Source organism: Typha latifolia, chromosome 4, assembly GCF_019914945.1.
Source record: "Typha latifolia isolate L0001 chromosome 4, TyphaL0001v2, whole genome shotgun sequence".
NCBI classification, from domain to species: domain Eukaryota; kingdom Viridiplantae; phylum Streptophyta; class Magnoliopsida; order Poales; family Typhaceae; genus Typha; species Typha latifolia.
In genome coordinates, this window is record NC_133089.1 from 17730732 (window position 1) to 17755831 (window position 25100).

The 25100-nt window shown below is 37.5% G+C and overlaps 4 protein-coding genes and 1 long non-coding RNA gene across 10 annotated transcripts; 1 reads left to right on the forward strand and 4 right to left on the reverse strand.

Moving 5' to 3' along the window:
• Positions 1-4256: 4256 nt before the first annotated feature.
• LOC140787480 (uncharacterized) lies at positions 4257-9264 on the reverse strand. Its single transcript, XM_073136410.1, has 10 exons — positions 9063-9264; positions 8142-8306; positions 7056-7236; positions 6645-6701; positions 6487-6557; positions 5980-6058; positions 5841-5900; positions 5204-5304; positions 5044-5104; positions 4257-4801 (listed from the first exon to the last, which is right to left on the reverse strand). Exons 1-10 carry the CDS (start codon positions 9194-9196, stop codon positions 4397-4399), a joined length of 1314 nt encoding a protein of 437 aa, XP_072992511.1. The 5' UTR covers positions 9197-9264; the 3' UTR covers positions 4257-4396.
• A 702-nt stretch (positions 9265-9966) lies between these two features.
• Positions 9967-11702, forward strand: LOC140786101 (uncharacterized). Of its 2 annotated transcripts, none has more exons than XM_073134311.1 (3): positions 9967-10727; positions 10872-11027; positions 11137-11702. In XM_073134311.1, exons 1-3 carry the CDS (start codon positions 10050-10052, stop codon positions 11431-11433), a joined length of 1131 nt encoding a protein of 376 aa, XP_072990412.1. In that variant the 5' UTR covers positions 9967-10049; the 3' UTR covers positions 11434-11702. The 2 variants fall into 2 exon arrangements, with proteins under 2 accessions (XP_072990412.1, XP_072990413.1); XM_073134312.1 differs by having other exon boundaries at positions 9984-10727; positions 10875-11027.
• Positions 11703-12096: 394 nt separating this feature from the next.
• Positions 12097-14882, reverse strand: LOC140786102 (uncharacterized). Of its 2 annotated transcripts, none has more exons than XR_012108554.1 (4): positions 14551-14882; positions 14313-14465; positions 12536-14193; positions 12097-12415 (listed from the first exon to the last, which is right to left on the reverse strand). It is a non-coding gene; the product is annotated as an uncharacterized lncRNA (long non-coding RNA). The 2 variants fall into 2 exon arrangements; XR_012108555.1 differs by having other exon boundaries at positions 14313-14479.
• A 1126-nt stretch (positions 14883-16008) lies between these two features.
• LOC140787695 (uncharacterized) lies at positions 16009-21194 on the reverse strand. 4 transcript variants are annotated; one of them, XM_073136778.1, is made up of 7 exons: positions 21036-21194; positions 20896-20926; positions 19645-19870; positions 19339-19511; positions 17413-17975; positions 17212-17278; positions 16009-16755 (listed from the first exon to the last, which is right to left on the reverse strand). In XM_073136778.1, exons 3-7 carry the CDS (start codon positions 19860-19862, stop codon positions 16256-16258), a joined length of 1521 nt encoding a protein of 506 aa, XP_072992879.1. In that variant the 5' UTR covers positions 19863-19870; positions 20896-20926; positions 21036-21194; the 3' UTR covers positions 16009-16255. The 4 variants fall into 4 exon arrangements, with proteins under 4 accessions (XP_072992879.1, XP_072992880.1, XP_072992877.1 ...); XM_073136779.1 differs by having other exon boundaries at positions 17413-17969; positions 19339-19507; positions 19641-19870; positions 21036-21184; XM_073136776.1 differs by having other exon boundaries at positions 19339-19507; positions 19641-19870; positions 21036-21184.
• Positions 21195-22475: 1281 nt separating this feature from the next.
• On the reverse strand, positions 22476-25007 carry LOC140786043 (uncharacterized). Its single transcript, XM_073134201.1, has 3 exons — positions 24609-25007; positions 24181-24292; positions 22476-23112 (listed from the first exon to the last, which is right to left on the reverse strand). Exons 1-2 carry the CDS (start codon positions 25005-25007, stop codon positions 24185-24187), a joined length of 507 nt encoding a protein of 168 aa, XP_072990302.1. The 3' UTR covers positions 22476-23112; positions 24181-24184.
• Positions 25008-25100: the final 93 nt, after the last annotated feature.

A 25100-nucleotide genomic window follows, 5' to 3' on the forward strand; every position in this document is an offset into this window, starting at 1 on the left:
TCTTTAACACGAGTGACGACGATCCATCACTGTTCATCAACTCAACTCGACTCGTCTCTCGTTCACGGACTTCCCTGCAGATTCGTACGGGCCCACTTCCTCCTCCTCCTTCCCCACTTGGCTTGTTCTTCTCTCGCCTTCTTCTACTATATCCTCCCAAACCCCAACCCCAACCCCCAACCCCCGGACTTAAGCTTAATTACGCCCCTCATCGTCCATTGCTCCCATCTCCATCTACATCTCCTTCTCCATCTCCTTGCCAATCTACCCCTCCCCTTTCATCCCCCGCCAAGTGGCCAAGTGGGCCCGCTCCATACACGTGTGACGGCCCGCGTGGACCCCACCGCACGGATTGGTCCACTGTGGCAGCGACGCTGCTGCGTGAAGGATAAGATTATTCTAAGTCCTTTGCATTCAAAGTGGGGGGAATGCTACCCATTCTTGAGACAAGCCATTAAAAGTGGTGCTTGTTTATTTAATATATATATATATATATATATATATTAAATAAATACCATTAGACTTCTTAGCCCTTCTACCATCTTTTATGCTACAAAAGAGTGATGTGAGACCTAATCTCTTCTTTATTATTATTATTATCATCTTAGTAAATTTAGTGTGGATTTGTGGGAATTAATGATTGAATTCTCCTCCCTATGCTGCAATTATTGCTTTGCATTTGATACCTATGGGCATTAGGGAGGAGGAGGAGGAGGGTGAGAGGGCCATGGGCATTACTCGTTTGGATTCATTAGTGGAGAAGTGGCTTAAAATTGATAGGATGATGCCTTATTATTGACTCATGCATGGCAGGGAATTCAGGAGTAGGTCATGAAAAACTAGCTAGGGTGTCCCTTTCAATTTTTTCATCGTTATCTCTTTCTTTCTTCGTTTAGCTTATCATGTAGGCATGGTGCAATGCTAAAGTAACTAAAAGATTAGGATAGACTCAAGTTTTATGGTCCTCTTGTTTATGCAAGCTTTGGAGAAAGAGAAAGCTTTAATTTGTGCTACTCCAATTTAGGCCAATCATATAGCTAGCTTTTCCATATATCGTGGTGTATTAGGATGTGTTTCTCATGCTGCATTCTTTTCATTGAAATAGTTGAGATCAACAATTAAAGCAGCCTAGTACAAGATTACTGATCATGGTATTTGACTGTTTTTCTACCTCACCCTTTAATCCTTACCTTTGATTTGATTTATTTTCGTTTTTAATTTGTTTGAGAACATTCTTGTTTAGTGGCGCACTACTCCAGACATGACATGGGCCCATGCATTAAACTTCACTTCATAATTAGAAAATTAGAAAACAAAATTAATTATTTGTCAAGAAATGAAGTATATTAGTAAAAACTGATGATCAAAATATATTGCATATATATCGTTAAATCTAGGAAAGGACTAGCATGCCTAGGAGTACTGCTCAAATGAAAGAATACAAGACAAGAAGCTGTGCATTTTTTTTGTTTTGTTTTTCCCTTTGGAACTTTTCTTTTTGTTCACTTGTAGGAGAGTAGGAACAAATCCTAGTTAATGCGGAGATTTATTATAGATGGTTGGATGATTGACTCACTGCGAGCATCTTAACATCCAAATATGAATGAAGGTATGACAAAGTTGGGGTAAAATTTATGCCCTCTGCACTAGGTCAAAAGCTAGGAAACGACATGCCATTACGAAGGATGCAAGTTGGGGGTAGGCCCATTTCTCTTATCATCTCTAATTTGAATAGATTTTTATAAAGCTTGCAATGAACTGCTATGACCCACCAATCCAAATATAACGTATATATGTACAATACATTCATTACTTGTATATATATATATATATATATATATATATATACACACATGTATATGGGTGTATTTAAATCACATTAGCATATATCCTATCTAACAATGGGATTAATATTGAATACATTTTGTCCTCAACGGATCTTGCAGACACCAACCAATAATTTTTATACCTGTATTTGGTCTTTCACGTCAAACTTTTGTGTTAGTTCTTTCTTTTGGATGCAATCATGCATGGGTCAGGTTAATTTAGTGGTCTAAGGGGGCTTTCAATACTCTTTCAGGCATGCTGCTACTTTTGAAAGATTGAGACAATCTCCACTGAGTTGCTAAGGCCAAGCCCTACATAGGAATCCATATATAACTTTCTGGTGCATATATCTAAGCTAACCAAGTTGGACTTCCCACTTGCCTGTCTTGATGTCATGTAGACATTGGAGTGAATCCATTATCTAAATTCTAAGCCAAAAAATAACATAACAATGTCATGTAGGCCTGAAACCAACTTTGGAGATGACAAATATAGCATAAGATCAAGAGGGGAAAGAGACAACACACTATAACATATTATAGGTCCCCTCCAATTTGCATGACTTCCTTCATAGCTTACAGTTATCAGACATAGTATCTCAGGAAGAGTGGAGTAATGGGGTGCTCATCATGCAAAAACTGGGCCCAAGAATGGTCCACTATAGATTGATTGCTAATGTGAACATCTCATCCCAAATGATGAGGGTGGATGAATTGTAGATGGGTCCTCAATTTGCTAGGCACCATTTGTGGGTGGATAGAGACCCTAGAGATAGATGACAAATAGGAGCACTGTATCAAATTCATACAACATCTGGTTGCGTAGGAAGGATTTGGGTTCCCAACCATTAAAATCCAACAGTAGCATCTTAACAAGGACATTTTGGTTCAATGATATAAAGAGAATTATTTGTACAAGTTACCAAGTATTCCAGTTTCTTCCTGGGACCAGAATGGCTTCAAATTATGGCTGTTTCTGATCTCCTGTTCTTTTCATGCATGTAAATTTACTTGAGATGAAGGGAAAAAGAAGAAATAAATAAAAAGTTAAGCATCATACAATCAAACAAAAAAAATTATTGTCTTATCCCTTTTCAACTCCATGTGAATATTAAGTGATGCTAGATCTGTCAAATTTTATTATCTCTTTGGCAAATAATTTCTCCAATATTTCTTCAGGCCTACACATCTTCTATATCGAAAAGAAAGAAGAGGTATCTAATTTCCATCCTCTCTTAGTACTCACATGCTCCAACAGTTAGTACTTGAATGCTAGTCTCTTACCTCTTCTCTTACCTCTTTTTTATAGAAAATAAAAGAGAGTAGAGAATATATTAGATCTAAGGTTTTTCTTTTTCTCTGAACTCAAAAGATCAGAGGCACACATCCCTTTCATTTGTTTATTCTTACTCCCACAGCTCATTGGCCTATGGAGCTACGTTAGGGTAGTTGATGAATGCAACCATGCCTCCTTTGTCTTTAGTAATCACATCAACTTCCTTTATAAAAAGATGTCACTGCTATTGGTTCCCTTTCTGAAACTAACACTGCCTTCAATGTCTACATCCAATCCAATCATGTCTAAGCTCCTGTGTGGCTTGTAACTTTCTACTATTTGCTAGTAGATCTCTCTCTCTCTCTCTCTCTCTCTCTCACAAAGTCTTGGACACATACCATCACCTTTAATGAGGTATTGCTAATTTACTGATATGTTAATGGAGTTAGGTTTTGTCAACAGCTCCCCCTTTACCTCCTTTGAATATGCCAAATGTTGGTTTGCATGACCTCACACCAACAGTGCCAATTCAACTGCCCCAATGGATGTGTCTTTCAAGTGGGCATCACTCTTCTGCATGCAGCCTTGATTAACCCAAATGCTTGGCACCATCATAAATGACCCACAGACTGTACCCAGTCTTTGTCCTTTGTAAAGGAAACAGAGCACCATTTTAATGCCAAGTTCCTAACATATACCACAATCAATAAGAATGTGGAGGGGAGAGAGAGAGAGGGTTAATTTCTGCACTAAATTGGATATAAAGATACTGTAGATATTAGAGCTTAAACTTACGAATATGACGTTCTAATTCCCCTCTGTATGTATTGCAATGAATGTGATCATTGCAACATTGCATGAGAGAGACATGGCATCTTTTGGTGAGGAAAGATGTCAGTAAAGTGGTCATCGTTCATTGCCTTAATAGACCACTGTAATGTTTTTAAGCCCGCATAGCAAATCTAGGAGACAAATAGCGACACACTCTTTCTCCTCTTTATATTCGTTTCTCCCCCCTGTCATCATCGCAGGCAGCTAAATTTACTACTCTCTACAGCCATTTCTTAGATTCTACGTGGGCTTGCATAATTAAGCAGATTCATAACATCGATGCTATGGAAGTTCACTGCTATGACTCATGGGTCTCGAGCAAATTTAAATGGAAGCAAGGTAGAAATCTTTCAAGGTTTAATAACTAGAATAAAGTACATCATGGCACAAACAATAAATAAATAAATTCAGCACTACCACATAAACTGAATTCGAATGGCTGGAAAATCCTTGCATTGTAGATTCAACAGGGTTTATTGTTGAGTTTCTTGTCATTTCTGCTCCTTTTTCTAAGCTCTCTTTTCTCAACTGAGTACTGCTTCTTTATTAACATATTATGCATAGAAACTCTCAATGCTGCTGCTGCCGATGCTAACATTGCTTCTTGTTCTGCAACGTCTACACTTCCCTGCAGTTGCAAGAGAAGTTTCTCGCCACCAGGTACTTCATCGTCCATCAAAACAACAGGATCATGAGAATGGAAAGCTGAAGAGTCTCTGCAGAAGCCAGAGACAATCTTTACACGGGTCAACAACCGAGTACAACCCGAAGTGGGTGAATCAGATGCACCCATCATAGTCCATAAGCGTTCAGCAGACAAACTTAGCCCTAGGCTTGTAGGGATATAACTCTTTTCCATGGTAAGAACCTGCAAATAGATATGACTATATGAGTAACTTAGCTTCACCAATGAGATTATGAAATTACAGTTGCCCATCTCCAACAATCACAGTAGTTAGATTAATTAATTGACAATATGTGCAGGAACAGGTGCTCCAGTAATAACATGTTAAAATTTCCTTCAGAAAAGAAAGGGACAGATGCAGTCAAGATTTCATAACAGTTGGCTCTAGGCGGTTCATTTCAGATAACTATATCCTAAGAACTCACCTTGGCAATTGACAAGGTTTTAGCTGAGAAGTCGCAGCTCAAAAGAATAACTCCGTTCAAGCTGTGCAGTCAAATCAGAAACGATTCTAAATATGTCAAGATTGACTAAATGGGAGCTTAAGAATATCTTAGCACACAATATATCACATTCCAAACTTGCCTTTGAACAGTAACAGCAACTAGTGAACCATTACGGGAGGCACATATATCAGTGACAGCTGGGTTACTCTCTTTGATTTCGTCTAGCTGTAGCAATCCTGACTATGCAAGGAAAACAAATTAGCTCAGAGGAAGAATATTGATATTTGGGTTAAGCAGGAAACTGAAGAAGCAGATAGCACAGCAAAACAGATGAAATTTAATTGCTGCCGATTTTCAAAATGAAAAGCTACAGTAACCATTATCATCAAGCCTCATTCTCATTGCTAAGCATTCACTTTATGAAGTCATCTTTCAGTAATAGTTCCTGGTTGTATTTCAATATGTTCTGTGTTCATAAATATGGATCAAATAAATGGCAGAATACAATCTTCTACTTTAAACATCAATAAGCATATTCATACTTTGAAATAACTAGGAATTCTTCATTAAAGAGCAATCCCTAAAAAGCCTAGTTGTCCCAGAATGCAGTTGTACCGATCATAAATGAAATTGCAAATTCACATGGTCATGAGAAGTGAGAGCTTGTACAAAAATAAAGCCTCCAAATTGATTTCATTTCATGTTCTTTCATGCTTATAGCACTGGCACCGCAATTGACATTTCATCCACGGAAAGTTAAAAATCGAGCATTGTACCTTAGCTCCAACTTCACAAGTATCAAGAAGGCGCCCATTAATGAAATCCCACAAACGAACCTTAAACCAAAATGAAACAATATTAAAATCTGCCTCTTGATAACATGCAGATAAACGAAAAGGACATGAATGTACCCACAGTTGAATCACCACTTCCAGATAAAAGAAATCCCTCAATGTGAGCTGAAGGGCATGCAAATGTAAGGCATGACACGAAACTGCAAAAACAACCATTGTAATCATGAATTATATGAACAAGTGGTAGAATGGCGCTGCATCCAAGCCTGATATACCCAGGGTCATCAGCTATTATATGGAAAATACTACAGATTCAAATATAGTCATAATAGGGTGAGTCAATCAAATTATCTCATGTAACCAACTAGTATTGTATTAAAGAAACCAGAGGGCACATACATAAAGTTATCTCATGTTCACAAGAGTACTATGACTAAGAGAAACTAGTGACAAGGCTCCAAGAAGCCATCAAATAGCTTGCGAGTGACAAGGCTCCAAGAAGCAATCAAATAGCTTGCGAGTGTATCTTCATATCTAAAAGATCTAGATCTTGAGAATGGACAAGGAAACTTTTGAAAAGGAAGAAATTACTACAAAAGAGCATAAATACAAGGATACAAAAACATACTCTGTATGGCCAAGGCAGAAACTTTGTATTTCATGTGCACCATTTAAAGGCTGTTTTGGGAATGAAGTGATCTACAATTAGAAAGATGGTAAGAGGTCAAATAGGTAAGCAGTATGGAGAGAAGAGGAAGATATTAAATAGCACAGAGAGCTTAATACACGAATTTTGAAGTCCCGATCAGCAGTAGCAATGAATTGTCCATCTGGCGAGAATTTCTGCATGTCAAGTAGTAGAAATACAATTCAAAATAGTAATCACCATAGCTCACAAAAGGGACACTGTAACTTGTAGACTCCAGGAATCCTTTGAAATTATATATTTTATCGGAATTATTTCCAATCATAGCAACAATAACCTATAAAGAGAATTTTGCTAATACCTTGTATCTTCTCATTTCTAATAAGGAAAGTTTGATTACAACATTTCTTCCTATTATTCATCTATCTTGGATCTTTCAAGGAAAAAAAAGGGCATGTCGAGAATCTTTAGTTGTAATGAAGAAGATTAGTTAGTCATAAAAATAGAAGAAAGACAACTGTAAGAAAATATGTAAGATTTTAAATTCGCACCATGCTAGTAATTATGCTGCAGTAATGACCTAGAACTGGCACAGCCCTGTTATCAACTGATGCATGCCCATCACCATCTTCACCTAATCTCACTAACCAAACAACTCCAAATTTATCAGCAAACGTTACGAATTGGCCATCATTACTTATAGCAATTGCACTGACTCGTTTCTCAGCACATCTGCAGAAACACAAAAGGAGTGTGAAGTTTATTAATAGCCAAGGATTTTAGTTAATGAGAATAAAAGCCAAAAAGATATCAATTAGCCATTCAGAAGCACACATTGAGGCACCTAATTAATAAGATTATTCTCCAAGATTTCCACTATTTGTTATAATGATAGCACCAAAATGCTTTATGAAAATATACAAAAGAACTCTCTTAATGAAAAGAAAAAATGAGTTGACATAGCAACTCCATCTTCAATGCCAAAAAGAATCAACAACCATATAAGTTAACTGGAGTCATTGACATGACTTATTGTAAAAATAATCACCTAAAATCTAGATTGTTTAAAAATTTTATGCCCCATGCCCATCAACAACTACTTGAAAAACATGACAGAAACCACAAAACAGAAATAATTGAAAAAATATGTAAGAGGCCTCAAAAACAGAAACAATCGTAATGTTCACACTTCACAATGCCAAACACATAATATCAATTTGTTTTGGTGTGCTGGTATAAATGTAGTTTGATTCTAATGGGACCTCATTAAAATCTTTATGCATCAAAGAATAAGATTCTTTTCATTGATCACTTAGTAGAAAAGTACATCAGAAATTACAAAATCATGACAGAACAAAAGTTTAAAAGAAGAAAATGTCACCCACCATGACATCTGATTGGTTGAAATTTAATAAATGTTCATACCTAGTGTATGTTGATGTTGAGTGAATGGAAGTTTAAAAGAAAACAGGTCTCAACCTATGACATTTTATTAGATGAAACTCTGTAGATGTTCATATCAAGTATGCATACTTTTTAGTTTTTACCTACATGTAGGAAAAAATATCATAAAAGTGGAAAATGGTTAAGTAATGTTTGATTTAGTAGAATGGCAACTCTGAAAGCGTATCACTTACACAGTCCGAATGCAAGTCCAGGAACCAGTTTTCCATATCTTAACAAGTTTATCATCGCCAGCAGATGCAAAGAGGTTGCCATTTGCACCAAATGTAATATCTCTTACAGAATCAGAATGAGAAGGACCACCAGAATCGTCTGACAGACAAACTGGGCAATCACCTCTAATTTGACAAAGAATAAACAGCAGCATAAGCCACTAAATAATATGTCAGCAAATAAAATCATAGTGATCTTTTAGCAACATAGTGATTCGTAAAAAGTGCTAAAGTTTAAAACTACTCGAGAAGATGGAAGAGACTCAACTAAGTTTGCTACTATCATCCTTGCTATGACAACTAACTATTGTGATAAATATTTAAAATTTGAGCATAGTTAGGCAAATCCATCAGGATTAATAAGAATTATACAACATCAAGACAAACTTGCATATAATATTTACAAAAGATCTTGCATTGATCTCTATGTATGAGTGATCAGAACTTCTTTCCTATACTATATTGGTATATCCTGTAACAGCACTTAATATATAATAAAAACAATAAAGATTCAAGGCAGAAGCTCTTCGTGAAAAAGGAAGATTGACTATTTAACTACTGAATCTGGCATGAACTAAAATGAATTGATCCAAAAAGTCATAACTTTGTTCCCAAGATAGGAATTTCCTTTGCAGAAGCTGAACGTTCAAAATTATACATTAAAATCTTGAATGGGAACTAACCAGGAATCTGCATTACCTGCCTCAGAAAAGAAACTTTTTTCTGAAGGAAAAAAAAAAGTGATAATTTTATATTGACTCTTACATGAACTAGCAAAAATTGATCCAAAGGTCATAAACTTGTTCCCAAGATACAAATTTTCTTTACGAAAACTGATCAAAATTCCAAATAATAAAAAGCATGACTGGCCAAAAACCTCACTTTAAATCAAAGACGCGGAGCTCGGATCCGACAGCAACAGCAATGAATTGCTCGAGAGGGTGGACGGCGATCAAAGCTGGGGCGACCTCCGCTCCCGTATTGCTCTCTCCTTCTTCGATCAAATCCTCTTCCATACTGTAAAACCCTACAAATCTCGAGTCTAGGGTTTCCCTCGTGGCTGGAGGTTGGGATTTTAAATAGGAGTCCAAATTCCGGCGGTGTCCGTCCCGATCCCATTTATGGGCCGGGCTGACTAGGACCGGAACTCGTGTTGTCTGGGCCGACCCAAGGCACCAGCAAATTTCTTATTGTAAAATTTTTCTTATCAATAAAAATTAGTTTTTATTATCATGTTATATATATATATATATATATATATATATATTATTTTAGTTTTTAAATAACGTGCAGTCCACCAATATTTTTTTCTCATGTTCAGGTACTCTGAGAAAACTACTAACTAATATTCAGATATCCTACTATCTATCGATTATTCACACAACAACGTCAACCTACACCACCACTTCACCAAACTATTAATATGATTATAGAGGCTAATAATTTTGATGATCAATTGCATGCTTGACGCAGTAATTCTCTACGGTCTACTATCTGGTACTACATGAATAGCTACTGTAACTCACAGAGACACTCGACCCGACATATAATTAGCTCCTTAATCGTTATTAAAGACCCAAATTATGAGTATTAGCTAAAATTAAATGTGCGTAGAATGTTTAATCCTTTCGAGCTAATATCCATAGTTCAAAGTTATTGAATGAAAAAGAAAATTCGGCCGACGTGGAACTAAATAGGCCCATGTGCCAATTGTGCCACGTTGTTCTAACCGTTTGAGAAGAACGTTATGGATTCAAAATTTAAAACCCCTCTTTCTTAGTCTTTTGACTCCTTCCCAAATGAATCTGAGAGAGAAATCAGTGGAAGAGTAAAGCAAAGAAAGAAGAAAAGAGATCAGAGAAGTCAAGGATGAAGTCTGTGACCCTAACACCAACCTCATCAGCAAAAACACCAACCACCGCTGGAAGCCGATCAGAGGTCCGGAGCTCCGACAGCTGCTACTACCCGGGATGCCGAAAGGACACCAATTGCCACTGCAACATGTGCCTTGCCAGTATCCGCGCGACACGAGATCTCATCGGCTCCGGTAGCTTAGTCTCCCTGAATTCCATCACCAAGATCTCGGCCAAAAAGGCACCACCACCCATGAGGCCGCTGGTCTTACCGGATCCTATGACACCTCTAGCTACGCCTGAAACGGGTTCCACCGTCATGGTGCCCGTAACGCCCCCGCCTCCTAAACAAACCCAGTTGTCTCAGGCGATGGAATCCACCGCGAAATCTAGGCCAGCGGAGAAGAAGATCGTCGAAAAGGAGAGATCTTGGGTTGCTGGTCACAGGGCGTTGAGCTTTCTTGTTGGTGCCCTCTTGTTATGGTTTGTCGATTCGGGATTCTCGGCGGTGGTATTGAAGGGATTTGGGCCGAGATTGACGCCGGAGGGGGTCAGGCAGGCCGGGGAGGAGTCGCGGGCGCTTGCGAGTGATTTTAAGGGGAGGTTGGAGGTCTTGCAGAAGAAGATTGATGAAATGGTCGACGGTGGAGTTTCCAATTGTGGATCTCAGGATTCTGTTTGGGAATTGAATCAGGTTCTTTTCTTCTCTTGTTATTACCGAGAATAAAATCAGATTACTGTATGAAGATTGATAAAGGTTCATCAAAATTTATCAAAGCTTAAGGTCTTAAATGAATATGTGGTTACCTTAACCGGCTTATGTTCTTTATGATAATAGCAGGAAGGCCACCTTTTCTTCCACTGGAGGTGTGTTCTATACAAGTCCGTAGCAGAGGAAGTGAGTATTTGGGGAAGTCCCCTAAGGACATCGGGCTTGCTTCCGACCATGTTTTTGCCTCGATGGCTAACCCTTCTCTCTGGCAGAATCACAGAGGTACAGATGCTATTATTTAGCTTCTCTGAAGAACTCTTTGCATATACTGGAGTAGTCGCAAAGTTTCGAGTCTAATCCTAGATTTCTTCTAACTGCGTTTAACTACCAGTGGCCTGATGGGAAGCTGATGTCTACAATGCGAGCAAGCAATAGCAGCTCGTGGACTTACGAAAAGTGGAGCTCTGCTGCAGTGCAATTAGATCCGAACACCTGGGTATTAGAATATGAGAGGAGTGCTCTCTTTCAGGGACCAACAATGATTCCAGCTACATGGGAGCTGCTAAAATTGAGATTCTCAAAGATGGCGATGAAACTGAAGCAGATGATTTGGAAATTGCTTCTGGTTCACTCATTCACAGGCTCTCGTTACTACAGTACAGAAGATAAACTCACTCAGCCAACATGAAAGAGTGATACCATTAGAACAAGAGCGATGCGTAACAGACAATTTTCTCATTTCTTGTGAGAGAGATAATTCAAGAATTAGAATGTTTAACCTTGTATTGTCAATAGAATAATTCCTCGGAGCTGTTCTATTTTAATCTGCCACTGTTCTTCTCTTGCTAGATATCAACTCTGTCAACATGTCCAGATCTGATGTAGCCTCAAGTAGATCTTTATGTAGTCACAAGCATACAGATTTTTACAGGCATTAGCATCTAAAGACCACATTCAGTCCGTTGGAGGAATAACCTGCCTGTGTGATTGTGTGTTTGTCCATGCAACAATCGTCTTTCAATAGCCTCCGCACGACCATTCATCGTCTTCAACGACCCGCTGAACTGAGGCCACATTACATACACAACGCTTCTAGGCATAGAATCTCCCATATATTCTGACACCTACGAGAATTTGCTACCCGTATATGGAAAAACAAAATCACACGAAACATATACTGCCCTTGGGCCTTCTAATTCTGGCATTTAAGAAACACATCAAACTTATCGACAAAGGAAATGAGAAGTTAACGAGCATCGGGTGGTGACTAGCTCTAGTTTGGACCAGATGAAACGTGATGAACATAGAATCTCAAGCTGCAAACCCACACCCATAATATCGAAATGGGGACTTCAAAGAGAACAGTTATTTACTAGAACGGATATAGTTGATGAGAAAGAAATATTACAGAACTAACTACACAAGTTCAGCCAGTACAGTACATCTTCTGGTCAATAGCCAAGAAGTGTTACCAAGTAACAAAAACAAAACAGAACCTTCTACCGCTTACACACAGAAACTAGCTGCAGAAAACTCGGGCTGGACGAAATCAGCTAGGAAGAATTAAACCAACCATCCGCCACAGGAGTACTTGCAGTACAAACATGTACCTAAAAAATCTACAGCTACAGGGGTATTTTGTTCTTAGATAGTTGTTTCCAACATAACCCCTGCATAAACATGCCAACCAGTGAATTAGTAGATGCATTAATTTTACTATCCCAAGGACCTTTGTTTTTTGTAGAAGAAAAGGATAAAAATAAAAATGGTTGAAGTATGAAAAGAAGTACCTCAGTTCTTTTCTCAGCTTCATTATGAAAAGGCCTCCCAAAAGAACTAACTTCAGAACTTGGCTGACAGACTTGGATTGAAGCCAACGTTCTATGCAACTTTTCGAATAATATGAACAGCCTAATAGACCATAGCAAGGACCAAGAGATGGCATGCTAAATGACAAACAGACAGCTTGACTCTATAAGCATGGCGAAGATGACAAACTGACAGAAAAAGAGAGTGAGTTGTTGCTCAAGTTACCTCTCAATTTCTTCCATCTAAAAGCCGGAAGAAGTAGCCGAGGGAACTTGGTGCCCACGGAGAGCACCACAGCAAGTCAGATATTAGGTCAAACATGACAGGGGAAAAGAAAAAAGAAAAAAAAGGAAACATGACAGAACCAGATGAACCTAAATTTTAAGTTTGGGATAGACAAGTAGCCACTAGACAGGATGCAAATGCTAAAAAGAAAGAGATGCAACTGAACCACAGATAGTTGATGCTGTGACACATGAGACCTCAACCACCGAAACTGAAGGATATACACAATAATCTATACAAGTAACCATGAAGATGGGAAGTCCTAACTAAATACCATACACTAGAACAGAACAGCGGATAAGAACCACCTAATTACCAGGAGGAATTGAAGAAAACGGCAAGTTTGTCAAACTGATGCTTAATTCCAACTTCTCTTCTCAACACTCAGACCAACTTCTTAATTCCCTTCCTTTCGGTTGACATGAGCAGTCCTTTTCACACCCTAAGTAGCTCCATATTTCTAAGTCAGTCTAACATCCTTCCGTTTTTCCCAATTCCGTTGTCGTTTCCCAGATTCCTTCCTACAATAACAAAAACCACCATCTTGGAGATTCTTGTTCTGCACCTGAAGCTACATTTTCTGAAGTATACTTCCAAACCCACCATTACCACCACCAAGCTATTCGCTACCCTCTATACAAAATAGAAAACAAGGAAACTACCAACAGCACATAAAATATGTACAAAACTCCAAGCCCTTGATCATCTTTAGTGATCAGCGATATCCAAATGGAGAATCCTTCTCAAATTCTCAGTAGCAGTCAGAGTGTTGAGAAAGAAGCCATCAGCCGGCTCCCTGGTAGGAGAAGATGGAGCCGATTTTGCAGCGGCTGGGACCACAACTTCGGGCTCAGAAAGTGGCAATTCGAGTGAGATGCTTCGTCTCGGGCGCAGAGAGAATTTGGGTATCGGTACAGAGCTTGGTGGAGGTGAGTTCGAGTAGGCAGGCCCTGCCCACAGCTCAGAGCAAGAGATATCAGCAGTAAAGTTAATGACTTTGGGAGACAGTGAAGGACTTAAAGTAAAAGATCTGTTCCGTTTTCCCTGTTTGGTTGGCTCCGAGTAAAAGAAGCGAGCAGATTTGGGATCAGAGATATTAGCGAACGACGGAGGAGATGGGAGAACACCGGGGCTTGAATGGAAGGCTCGGCAATTGACCCTCTTGAAGCTTCTAGAAGGAGAGGAAACTAAATGATCGGAGATGTGAGACTTGCTTCTGTTGTAGTACTGATTCCGATGCTGGGCAACAACCACAATGGTTTCCATCTTGGGACCTCGAAACCTTGCAGATGATTCAAAAGTTTAAAGCTCTTGCGACCTGATGTTGTCAGCTTGCGACCGAACGCAGGATAACCTAGAAAGGTAAAGGAAACGAAGGTGTCAACAGAAGAATCTACTAGAAACGGCTCCAATCCGTTCGGGGAGCACTCCATCGAAATCCATATGGTCAAAAGCTTACGACCGGAACTATACCTCGCGAAATCGATTTTCTTGAGTCCAGATCCGCGGTCAAAGAAAATATCTAAGCAGCAAGAACCGAGAAATACACGAAAACGGTATTCCTGCTGTCGGAATTCGCTATTCCTTGATCTTTTCCAAACAGATCTCCGCAGAATAGCCGTAAACCTAAAGATCGAGCACTAAAACCATCAGATTACTCGATTAGAAACACATCTAAACAAAAGAAACAGAAACATAGAATCAAACTCACAGATTCACCAAAGGAAGCGAGAAATGCTCGTGCAGACACAAAGGTTCACCGTCGCGTCGGAAACTTCAGAACTAGGTGAGAAGGACAAATCTATGGCTGAAACCTTCTTAGAACTTGGAAGCAACCGAAATCAACACGAAAAGCACCGTGGCGATCGAGAAAACGAGACAGATCGGTCGAAGAGATCACAAACGATCTGCGAGATCTATAGCAACTCTCTTGAAGCATCATCCGAGATAGGGTTCTGAGTAAGCCGTCGTCTTCGTCCTGCGCTTTGCACCCAGAACCTACCACGGATCTGAAATGACTCTTACTTGCAATTAAGTAGCCGGAGGACAGGTGCACGCATCCAGTTCTCTTTTAAAAGAAAAGAAATGAATGTCGTCATCGTCCGGACGACCGCATATATTTTTGTATGCGCCGAATTGTTTGCCCGTCAACGTGCTTGATGAGTGCATCATCCACCGTAGAATGCTCTTCGAGTAAGACAAACTCACAGGATCCGCAGAGATTTTTCCACAGATGAAAATATGGAGGTCATGGACGAAATTAGCCCGATAATGAAATGGTATTTGCGAATGTGCCACTCGTTCTCAACAACCCCGTCCACACCGGCGTCTAAGAGATCCTATAAATCTAGAATAAATAAGAAAGTTTTTACCGAGCATTTACTATTATACTCTGTGAATCAGACGAAGAATTCACAAGTATAAACTCATTCATAACAGGAATGCACAAGTGTTGAGATAAGTCTCAAGGAAAATGCACAATGTAACGGTAACGGGCGCATCTTTCCTACTCATTTATTAATTATTTTAATAAAGAGCTATTGGTTAAAATTCTCAAGTATATAATAGAAATATAAAATATTTAAAAAGTATTACCGGTTCAATAGGTAATTATTATTTTTTAAATATATTATTTTATACATTATTCTTGATAATTATATTATCTTAATAATTTATCAAATAAAAGATATATATATATATATATTAGAATAAAAATATTGATGTCTTTTTATAATTAATTTGATAAAATTTTAATTAGATTTTTATCTCTTTGATTATTTTTTATTATTTACATATATCTCTTATTAGTTTAAGATTAATTTAAACTAAAAAAATAACAAAGAGAAATAGAGAATTAAATTTAAATTATTTACTATTAAATAATATCATCTATAATTTAAGTATAATTATATCTAAAAGAGAAAAATTTTAACAGAAAATCTAATCTTCTTAACTAATATGCTATTTTTTTAATATAATATAATTTTAAAATCTGAATATAAAAATCGACTATTATAGCCTTTAGATTAAGATTATAAATATTAGAATGGTATCAAAGTATTTTCAAAAAAAAAACCAACTAAAGATGCATGGCTTCCATTTGGAACACAACTCATGGGAGAAGAAAGGAAAAGAAAGAAAAAGACAGCCTGCTCATGCTTTTATGAAATTGGCATAAAAAAATAGTAGTGCTATGTATTACTTGAAAAGCATCAGTGTTTTCAAGAATGAAGCAGGCCAAGTCATCAAAGTTTTTCACATCAGCAACATAGTTCTGGATCAGAAATTTGTGGTATAAATTATCCTCTTTCCAGGGTCAACAAGCAGTGCCGTCCTATTATTTCCTGTCGTGGGAACACAATCTATAGCACAACATGTAGACAAATTGATACAAGTTCAAATGATACGAACACAGTTCAATCATCAATTATCATCCCAAAATGTTCTCTGAGGATATGTCTTGGTGTTCGTGCAAATCCGCTGGCAATTTTCATCATACTCCTAAACTTTTCCTCCTCGTGCTTTATTTGATCCACTCTGTTGAGAACATTGGAAAGAAGAGCATCATAGTTTCCACCACTTGATAAAGACAAAGGATGGGCAAGTTGAGACCTCTCTGTATCAAGCAAATGGTATAAACTAAGAAGGAAATCTTTATGAGAATAAAGCTTTTGTTCTGCGATTCTGTATTCCGATTCCTGCGACTTCTTTAATTCCTGAAGGACCTGATCTACCTCGTCTTCAAGTTTAATTGACACATTTCTGTGATCTGATGTTATATACACGGGCCAATTAATGTTGCCATCCATCATTTCATGTTTCTGCATCGGTTTAACCATATTTGTGCAATCCACTGTTTGGGAGACACGCTGAGCACCTAGCACTCTTACCTCACTAGGTTGATAGGGCATTTCTCCTGTAACAAAAAAGAAACAATTTGTATAAATTCAACAGCAGATAATGAACGATTGCAAGTAACTAAAAACTGTTAGATATGAGAATTCTTATCAGCATTAGATATCTAAATTGCTGCACTACTCCAGTGAAGCAGCAAAGAAAGCAGAAAAGGTAATCCTGAATCACGAGAGCAAACCTCACCAATTTTCCTAGAGCAGACAAAAGATAGTAAGTATCATAGAAAGACCCTTTTTGGATTACATCCTTGATGATGGCTACTATCATGGAAAGGGAACGGGAGCTCTCTCTATATTATGTACTCATGGGACTAAGTTTGTTAGCGAGCATATGTCAGTTGCACCTTTAAAAATTGTCCCAAAGTAGTAAACAGAAATCAGACCTATCCCTGTTTACAGTTAGGATGATACCTGCCACCATACTAATTCCAGAAATGGTAAATTTCCAAATCACTGACCTGCAATAGGTACTGAGATATTATCCTCCACTTTCCAGATTTCATCGAGATGAACTCCATGTTTAAGCTGGATTAAACATCAGATGGTCAAGCTGTTGGTTGAGAGACCATTAATTGAGAAGGCAGTAACTATAGGGAGAAGTGCCAATTTATTACTGATTCAGTAGCTCAGAAATGAGCCTATTAAGCTATGAGTAGTACCTTAGCCATGACTGATTCAATACGATTATGCAAGCTCTTTGCTTCCATCTGTTCTGAGCCACGCAAGATGCATAAACACATACTCAATATTTGCTCGATTCCTTCCCGTGAATCAAGAGATTCACAAGTTCTAGCAAGTTTGGTCACATGCGGCATGAGATCAGTTTTACTATCACAACACCTACAATAATATTCAACATCCAAACCAATGCTTCCTCCAACGGTTCCAGCCATGTAAGAACGAAGAGCACATTCAGTGTGAGCAACATGACCACAAAAATAGTTCTCATCCACAGTTGCCTCACATCTAACAAAATTATAACCTCCATAAGCCAAATCAACAGTTTTGCTGCAAAGGATACAACAACAGACACGGCAAAAACCAGCTTCTGCACAGCATATATCACAATCATTTACTGCTAGTGGATCAGTTCTTGTTTCATCTTGGAGGGGGCACATCTTATTTCTAGCCTTACAGCCTCCAGCTCCAACTGTTGACTCGCATTTTGAATTTTCACTGACATCTTTGCGTGAGGAATCAATATGAACATCTTTTGCTGCACCTGCAAAATGTAGGATCAGGATACACCCAGGGGCTTCATTTTACAACATCATATATACATCGGAAAAGCAGGATTAAAGAAGTTTTTCTTTTATAACATTATAGTTGTAACATTTTGAATTTTCACTGACATCTTTGCGTGAGGAATCAATATGAACATCTTTTGCTGCACCTGCAAAATGTAGGATCAGGATACACCCAGGGGCTTCATTTTACAACATCATATATACATCGGAAAAGCAGGATTAAAGAAGTTTTTCTTTTATAACATTATAGTTGTTAAACAGCAGAAAAGCCTGGTTTGCATTTGAGCTCTTACTGTCAACAAAGCAAGTATAAGGGTAAAATAACAAAATTCAAATGATTTGCAGTTGGTTTGCTTTGCCTTGCACACATGGAGAAGGAAATTGAAGTGAAAATGTGTAGAATTAACCAAAATTGAGCTACAATAAAAAAAAGGACGACAACAAATTGATTTCTGAAACAATGGATTACAGAACAAAAACAATATTTGACTGACTAATTCTGCACAAGTGCACATCGCTTGTTGTTTGGTGATGAGAGCTTTTAAACAATGCGATTAGATTAGAGTGAACTCCAAGTTCATATTTCAAGAAGGAAGTCAAAATAAGTAGGTGTAAAAGATAGTATAGCACGATTAATGCCACAGAAAAAGCACAAGATATTTGGTTTTCAATGTTAGTCTGTCTTCCAAAGTGCAGGAATTGATGTTTCAGTTAACATGTGCTTGTGTGCATGTATCTTTATTACATTTTTGGGGAAAAACTATATTAAAAGACCCAATATAGATAATGATATTAGCCATTCTCTTTTATCTTCTTTGTTAGTTTTATTCTATTATTTACCTGCATCATCTATCCCTGTGAAGTACCAGATGAAAGATAATTGAAAAGGGGTATAATTGAATTCTATACTAGATCTTCTCATAAGAACAGCTTGTCTTGTGATCTTATCTTCAACATAAACATGTCTGAGGCCTTGAGGAATGAGAGAAGACAATCTCTGGTGCCATTTTCTCGTTTTAAAAATTCATTGAATTACTTGCAGAAATTCAAATCTTTCTTGATGTTACCCAGGCCTAACATAGAATTGAAGGTGCACAGCTAACCTCTCTAATAGCTCCAAGAAAGCAAGTCTGGAGTACCATAGATGAAAATTGACTGAAAAAGTTAAACATCTTATTCAGAGGCAATGGGGTTAAAAGAAATAACAATAAAATGCACCTTATACAAAGCAGCAAATTGACTAAACTTATCTCTGTTGAGAAAAAACTAAGACAACGGTTAGACTATCTGACATGAAGAAAACAACAAAAGAAGGTAGAGCAGAGATCAACAAGAAACCTTTTCTTGGGTTATGGCCTTTGCAAGGAACCTTCCAGATAAACGAGGCGAAAAAGGAGTCAGCATCCATCTCCGGAAATTCCTTTCGGAGAAAGTCTTCAACTGATGATTTGCTTTGAAATGTCGATTTCGTACCAATAAGTTTATGAAGATGAGAGGGGGGATAAAGGTACCTGTAAACCAACAAATACTCGAGTCAGGAAGTCTTTTCAGAAGATTTCTTCATCTGTGCCCTGCCTTGGAATCCTGACTTGCTACAAGAAACTTTATGGCAAAGAAAGAAGGCCTTGGGGGTCCAAGAGGTACCTATCAGCCCAGTGACCAGATGCTGTTTGCCTATTTCCCACCTTCCACCCCCATATATCTCCAGGACATGGCCAATCCACAGGAGCATAAGGTAGACCCTCACCAGATGCACCAGCAGCAACGGGTGTGCCAACCAGCCCTTCTTCATTTAAAGAAGGCACATTAGAATTGCTTCCATCAGATAAATCAATTTCCATGGATTTGTTTCTGTTGGTCATTGACAAAGCTGTTACATGTATAAAAAAAAAAAGATCACTTAAAAGTTCCATCATTCAACGTTGCAAAAGATTTAGTATACAGTACAAACATATTTTATGTATCTGCATAATAATTCAAAAGAAAAGGTCCACCAGATAGCAGTTCTCATGTCACTGAAGAGAAATGAAACGTTTCTTTACTACACATGACAATAAAGGTGCAAACAAAACTATATTATCCATGTTTAGCTAATGGCAATGCGCCAAAAAACTAGTATCTTGTCAAGAAAGGTGAACTAGGGGAGGAACAAATCACAAAAGAAAGAAACCATAACATTCAAATCTCATCCTTGTTTGAGCCCTTTTCCATGATATATGGAAAAATCAAAGAAGCAGTTGTTTTAGATCATTTTAGAGTAGCAGCTCTCAGATTTTTTTTTTTTCAGATAACAACTGAATTTCTTTGCTACAAATAAGAACAAAGGTAGAAGGCGATGATACTCACGAAAGAACTTACTTGTCTACAAGCAGTTTTCTCCGTAAGTCTAAGTTTATCGACAGATTATACAGACTTCAAGAGAATCAAACTGCCGTAGTAAATAAGCAGATGTTTCATTCGACGATGCATACCGTCTTTCCATCGATCTCTGATAGCTTTTCTTATAGTCTTTCGACTAGAATCCAAGTCTAAGTTTGAGTCGATAGCTATTTTGCTAGTCTGAAGGGATTCTCTTCAAGGCAAAGATCGCACATACAGAATATGGCCATATCCGCATAACTGAAAAGAAATAATCTACAATCCCCACTAATATCATAAGGACCACAAATAAAGATATGATCTACGTTGATGATTTACAAACAGTAACCTTAAGTCTAACTGCCTAACTGCATATAAAGAAAACCTAAAAGATGAAATTTGAAGAAAGTTGAACCAAAAGGCTTCTCCAGCTCATTGAAATTGGACTTCAATCGAGACATTCAAGACCGCTGTGATATGTTACGCAGGACTATAATCCACTAAAAGAGGGGGGGAAAGTTCTCGCCGTTAACTTACCATTTGATCAAGTAACCCAATCCAGCAAAATCTACAAGGCACAAAAGAGAAACAAAGAGATACTCCGATAAATCTCACATAGTATAAAGCCACATCTTCCGACAAGGACCGAAATCTGTAACCGAATAGAAAAGCCTTACATTCGAGAGAATCCAATTAACAAGGCGTAGATCAGAGGGAAGCCCAAAGGAGTTGTTTCCTTCGCGGATCCAGAAAGGAGGGAGGGAGAGAGAGAGAGAGAGAGAGAGCAACCCGGCAGCTTTTTAGAGCATCTGAGCAGTTCGAACGAGAAAATTTACGAGAGAAATCTGGTTTAGGTAATAATTTTTATAGGGCAACACGTAGGTGGTGTTTGGAAATTAAAATTTTCTTAAATATGTTTTTGCAATCAAATACTTATAAAAATTTTAGTTCAACCTTAAAATAAAAATAAGTCATCTATAGAATTTTATCACACAAGCGGTGATAAAACTATACACGATTTTATAACTAAAATTTTAGTACAATTAATATATTTACTTATACTTAATAATTAACTATAAATTTTTTATATTAATTTATTTAAAGTAATTATTGTGTTTTATAACTAAATAATAAAATATAAGTAAAATTATAGATAAACCTAATTTATATATATATATATATATATAATTATTCTTAAAAAAATTTATGCAAGAACCAAACAAGAGCATAATCTCAATAGAAACCTATTAGTAGAAAGCACTGCTTGTATAGAAACATCCCACAATGTCAAAACTACCTCTATATAGAGCTTAAATAAATAAAATAGAAATTTTATCTAAATTACAAAACGTAGATCAAACTCGATAAAGAGTATGAGTAAAACCCTCAACCCAGGTGCACTTAAAATTTATATCCCTACTTGCTAACCAAGAGTAACATTATGAAATACATAATTAGCTTGAAAACTATTACTTAGGTATTGATACCGTCAGTAATAGAGTCAGGAGATCGAGCAAGACAGGCTCTATTTATCATGGTGAGTTGGTGACCAACAGCATAGAGTCAAAACTCCAAATTAATGTTTGGAAGGTTGTCTTTCTAAGCAGAGGATTTCATAGCTGACGGGTTACCAATCTGAAGTTTTCACGATGGACAAGACGAATGTACATTTCATTTTATTTAAATTAAAAATGGGTTTTGATTGCTCTATAAATATCAATCCACTTCATTTTACTCTTGAGTTTGATCCAAGTTAATATTTTCTTTCAGTAATATGCTCGTCAGTTAATCATGCCAAGATAATATTCTTTTTTCCTAATCATTTTTCCCAATCATTCATCTATCCAATGCAACCAGGTTAAATTTTATTTTTTATTAGTTTGATATATATGTATATATATATATATATATATATATATATGTGGAAAAGCTAGAGTAAAGAGAATAAAAACTAGGGTATAACTACTGTGAATAAAAAATAAGAAACAGAGAGTGGAGGAAAAAAATAATTACAAAAAGTTCTATCATGAATCATATTCCTTGTGTAAGAGAGATAAAAAGAGAACAAGAATGAACAGGAAAGTAAAACTGGACTCAGATACCCAACTTCAACAATCTTCTATTCTACACAGCCCAGCACTCATGCCTACTGTACACAAAGTTCTATTAACCGTGATCAATGTTACACATGTTACGCATGTTCCAGATCTACTTTGATCTGAATAACATACAAGATCTGGGAAAATGTAACTGCTGCTTCAATAATGCATATGTCTTCATGTTGAAATAGAGATGGCAAACATTCCGCGAGTATAACATGGCATGGCATAAAATTTACACCAGAGATTTTACTTGCTAACTCCGGACAATACTGGCTCATCAGCCTCTGCAACCAAAATATTCTCCAGAATGGACATCAAAATCCCCAGCACATCTTCGACTACTAAGTTAGTATAAATAATATTCCCAGAAGAAAGTCTTTCTATGCAAAAGCAGAAAAATATGAAGAATAGAGAGTTTTGAGGACAGACAAACTAGGCAGCTCAACATATTAGGCTTTTATGATATGATCACTTGTTTCTCTGCATGCTGCCAATTGACTAAAGCCCTGTTTTGCCCGGTTGCAATTGGATCCATCTCCATCAGGTAATTTTTGTGATGGCAGCCTATCCGCACCGTTTATCTAGGATTGGGTACATAGATCATCACTACTGACTCGGTTCCTCTGAACCTTGATGCATTCTTGTCAACCACCTGTATCAGGATTTACATCTTAGAGATGAATGAGTTACAGTATTTCCATGCAAATAAACAGAAAGGATAAATAACAATCACATCTGTTTTACAAAGCATTTGTCAGAATGAACAGAAAAACATACCTGCATTTTAATGACCTTTCACTACATAAAGGAAGTATCATTCAACCTTTTCATTCTTAACATCAAATCATGCAGTTTGAGAAACTAATCACATCAAGATCGTAGCACATTTCACCCATCTTATTCAAGTTTCAGAAACTTCCTATAGAAAAGCAGAAACCAATAGAAATAGCAAAGATTCAGAAGCTTATATATTGCAAATACATGAATTACCTGTACCTAATTTCTTCTCTCTATTGGATAGATTCAACAATCATCTATCACTGTTTTCTCCAGTCAAATTTCAGTGATTATGATACAAAATATGCATTTGTCTCAGTCTTTCATATTTCAAATTTCAATAATGGCCCTCTAAAAAGATCAAACAAGAAACTCAATCATGTGAAGATCACAAGGATATGGAAAATTGTGGCAAGCAATCTCTTGATTCACAATTTTTTTAATGATGCATCCTTAACCTGCTAAACACAACATATGTTACATATCCTACATCCACATTTGACAATGTGCAAATCCTTTCCTTCCATGTATTACCCAACTGAGAATCTACATCTAGAAAGCCAGATGGCACTCTGCATATATAGAAAATACCTTTCTAAACAACAACATAACAATTTTCATGTTTATGTTCTAAACAACAACAACAATATGCAATGCTGGAAAAGAGTGCCAAACCATATACAACTAATACATATTAACATGATAGAAAAGTATGACTAGAACCATCAAGTTGCCAACAGTAACAAGAAGAACATGGTAATAGGATCATGTAGATCTTACCAATTTGCAATACAAATAAAGCTTACAATAAGGTACATACTTTCTCAAACTTCCACCTTTACAGTTTCTACCACTTGGCAGACAGGAAAGTTTGTTCTAACCTTGAAGAAAATTCCTCAGATACTTGTGTGATATTTTGAGACAATAATTGTATTGAGATCACCTGTCTAAACAGAGGAATCGGTTGTTGAAGGAATTGACCGTCTCAGCTTTTCAATTGTTTCATAATTTCCCTGAAGGCAACCTTCATGCACAATCATCAACTGTTCTGCAATCTGTTTAATGCATTGATGCCAATCGACTAAATTCAGTAATTCATAAATTTAGCCATCAAGCGTATCTACAATATACATAAATTAATATAAACAATTAAAAGTTATGCACAATATAATATAATATGTAGCTGAAAACGAAAAATGAAAAGATTAGCTCTTCAACGCTGCCGTCCTCGATCGCTGCATTGAAACAAAGCACCATGTTCTCCTCCAACATACTCCAAATAATCAATATAAACAGGATCTAAAACATTAATTAGAGCAAAAGAACAACAAAAGGTGTGTCAATTAGAGAGGGAGATAGGATCCTCAATACCTTCGGATTGGGAGAACAAGGAGAGGAGGGTGGAGGGTTGGAGGCTAGCTCCTCAGACTTGCGCCGGGAGTCCTTCCCTCCCCACTCATTCTTGATCGCCATTTGGAGCACCGACCACCGATAGAGCACGATATCGATCCGTTCCTCCGAGAGAGAGGAACACTCCTGAGTAAGAGGAGGAGATGGCGTTCTCTCTCTCTCTCTCTCTCTCTCGTTCTCTCTCTCTCTCTCTCTCTCTCTCTCTCTCTCTCGTTTTCTTGAGGGAGGCGGGAGATGGATAGGCCGGGAGAGAGGGCCGGAGCAACGGAGAGAAGTGAACCAGCAGAAATAGGCCTTGGGCTGGGAGATTCGATTTAGGCCCACCAAGGCATTCACTGTGGCAATTATAAGCCCATTCATCCAATGGTTATGAACTTCGTCAAGATTATTGATGCAGAAACGAACGGCGTAGATCGTTTAGAAAAAAAATGAAACGCCGCTGACGTAGTAACA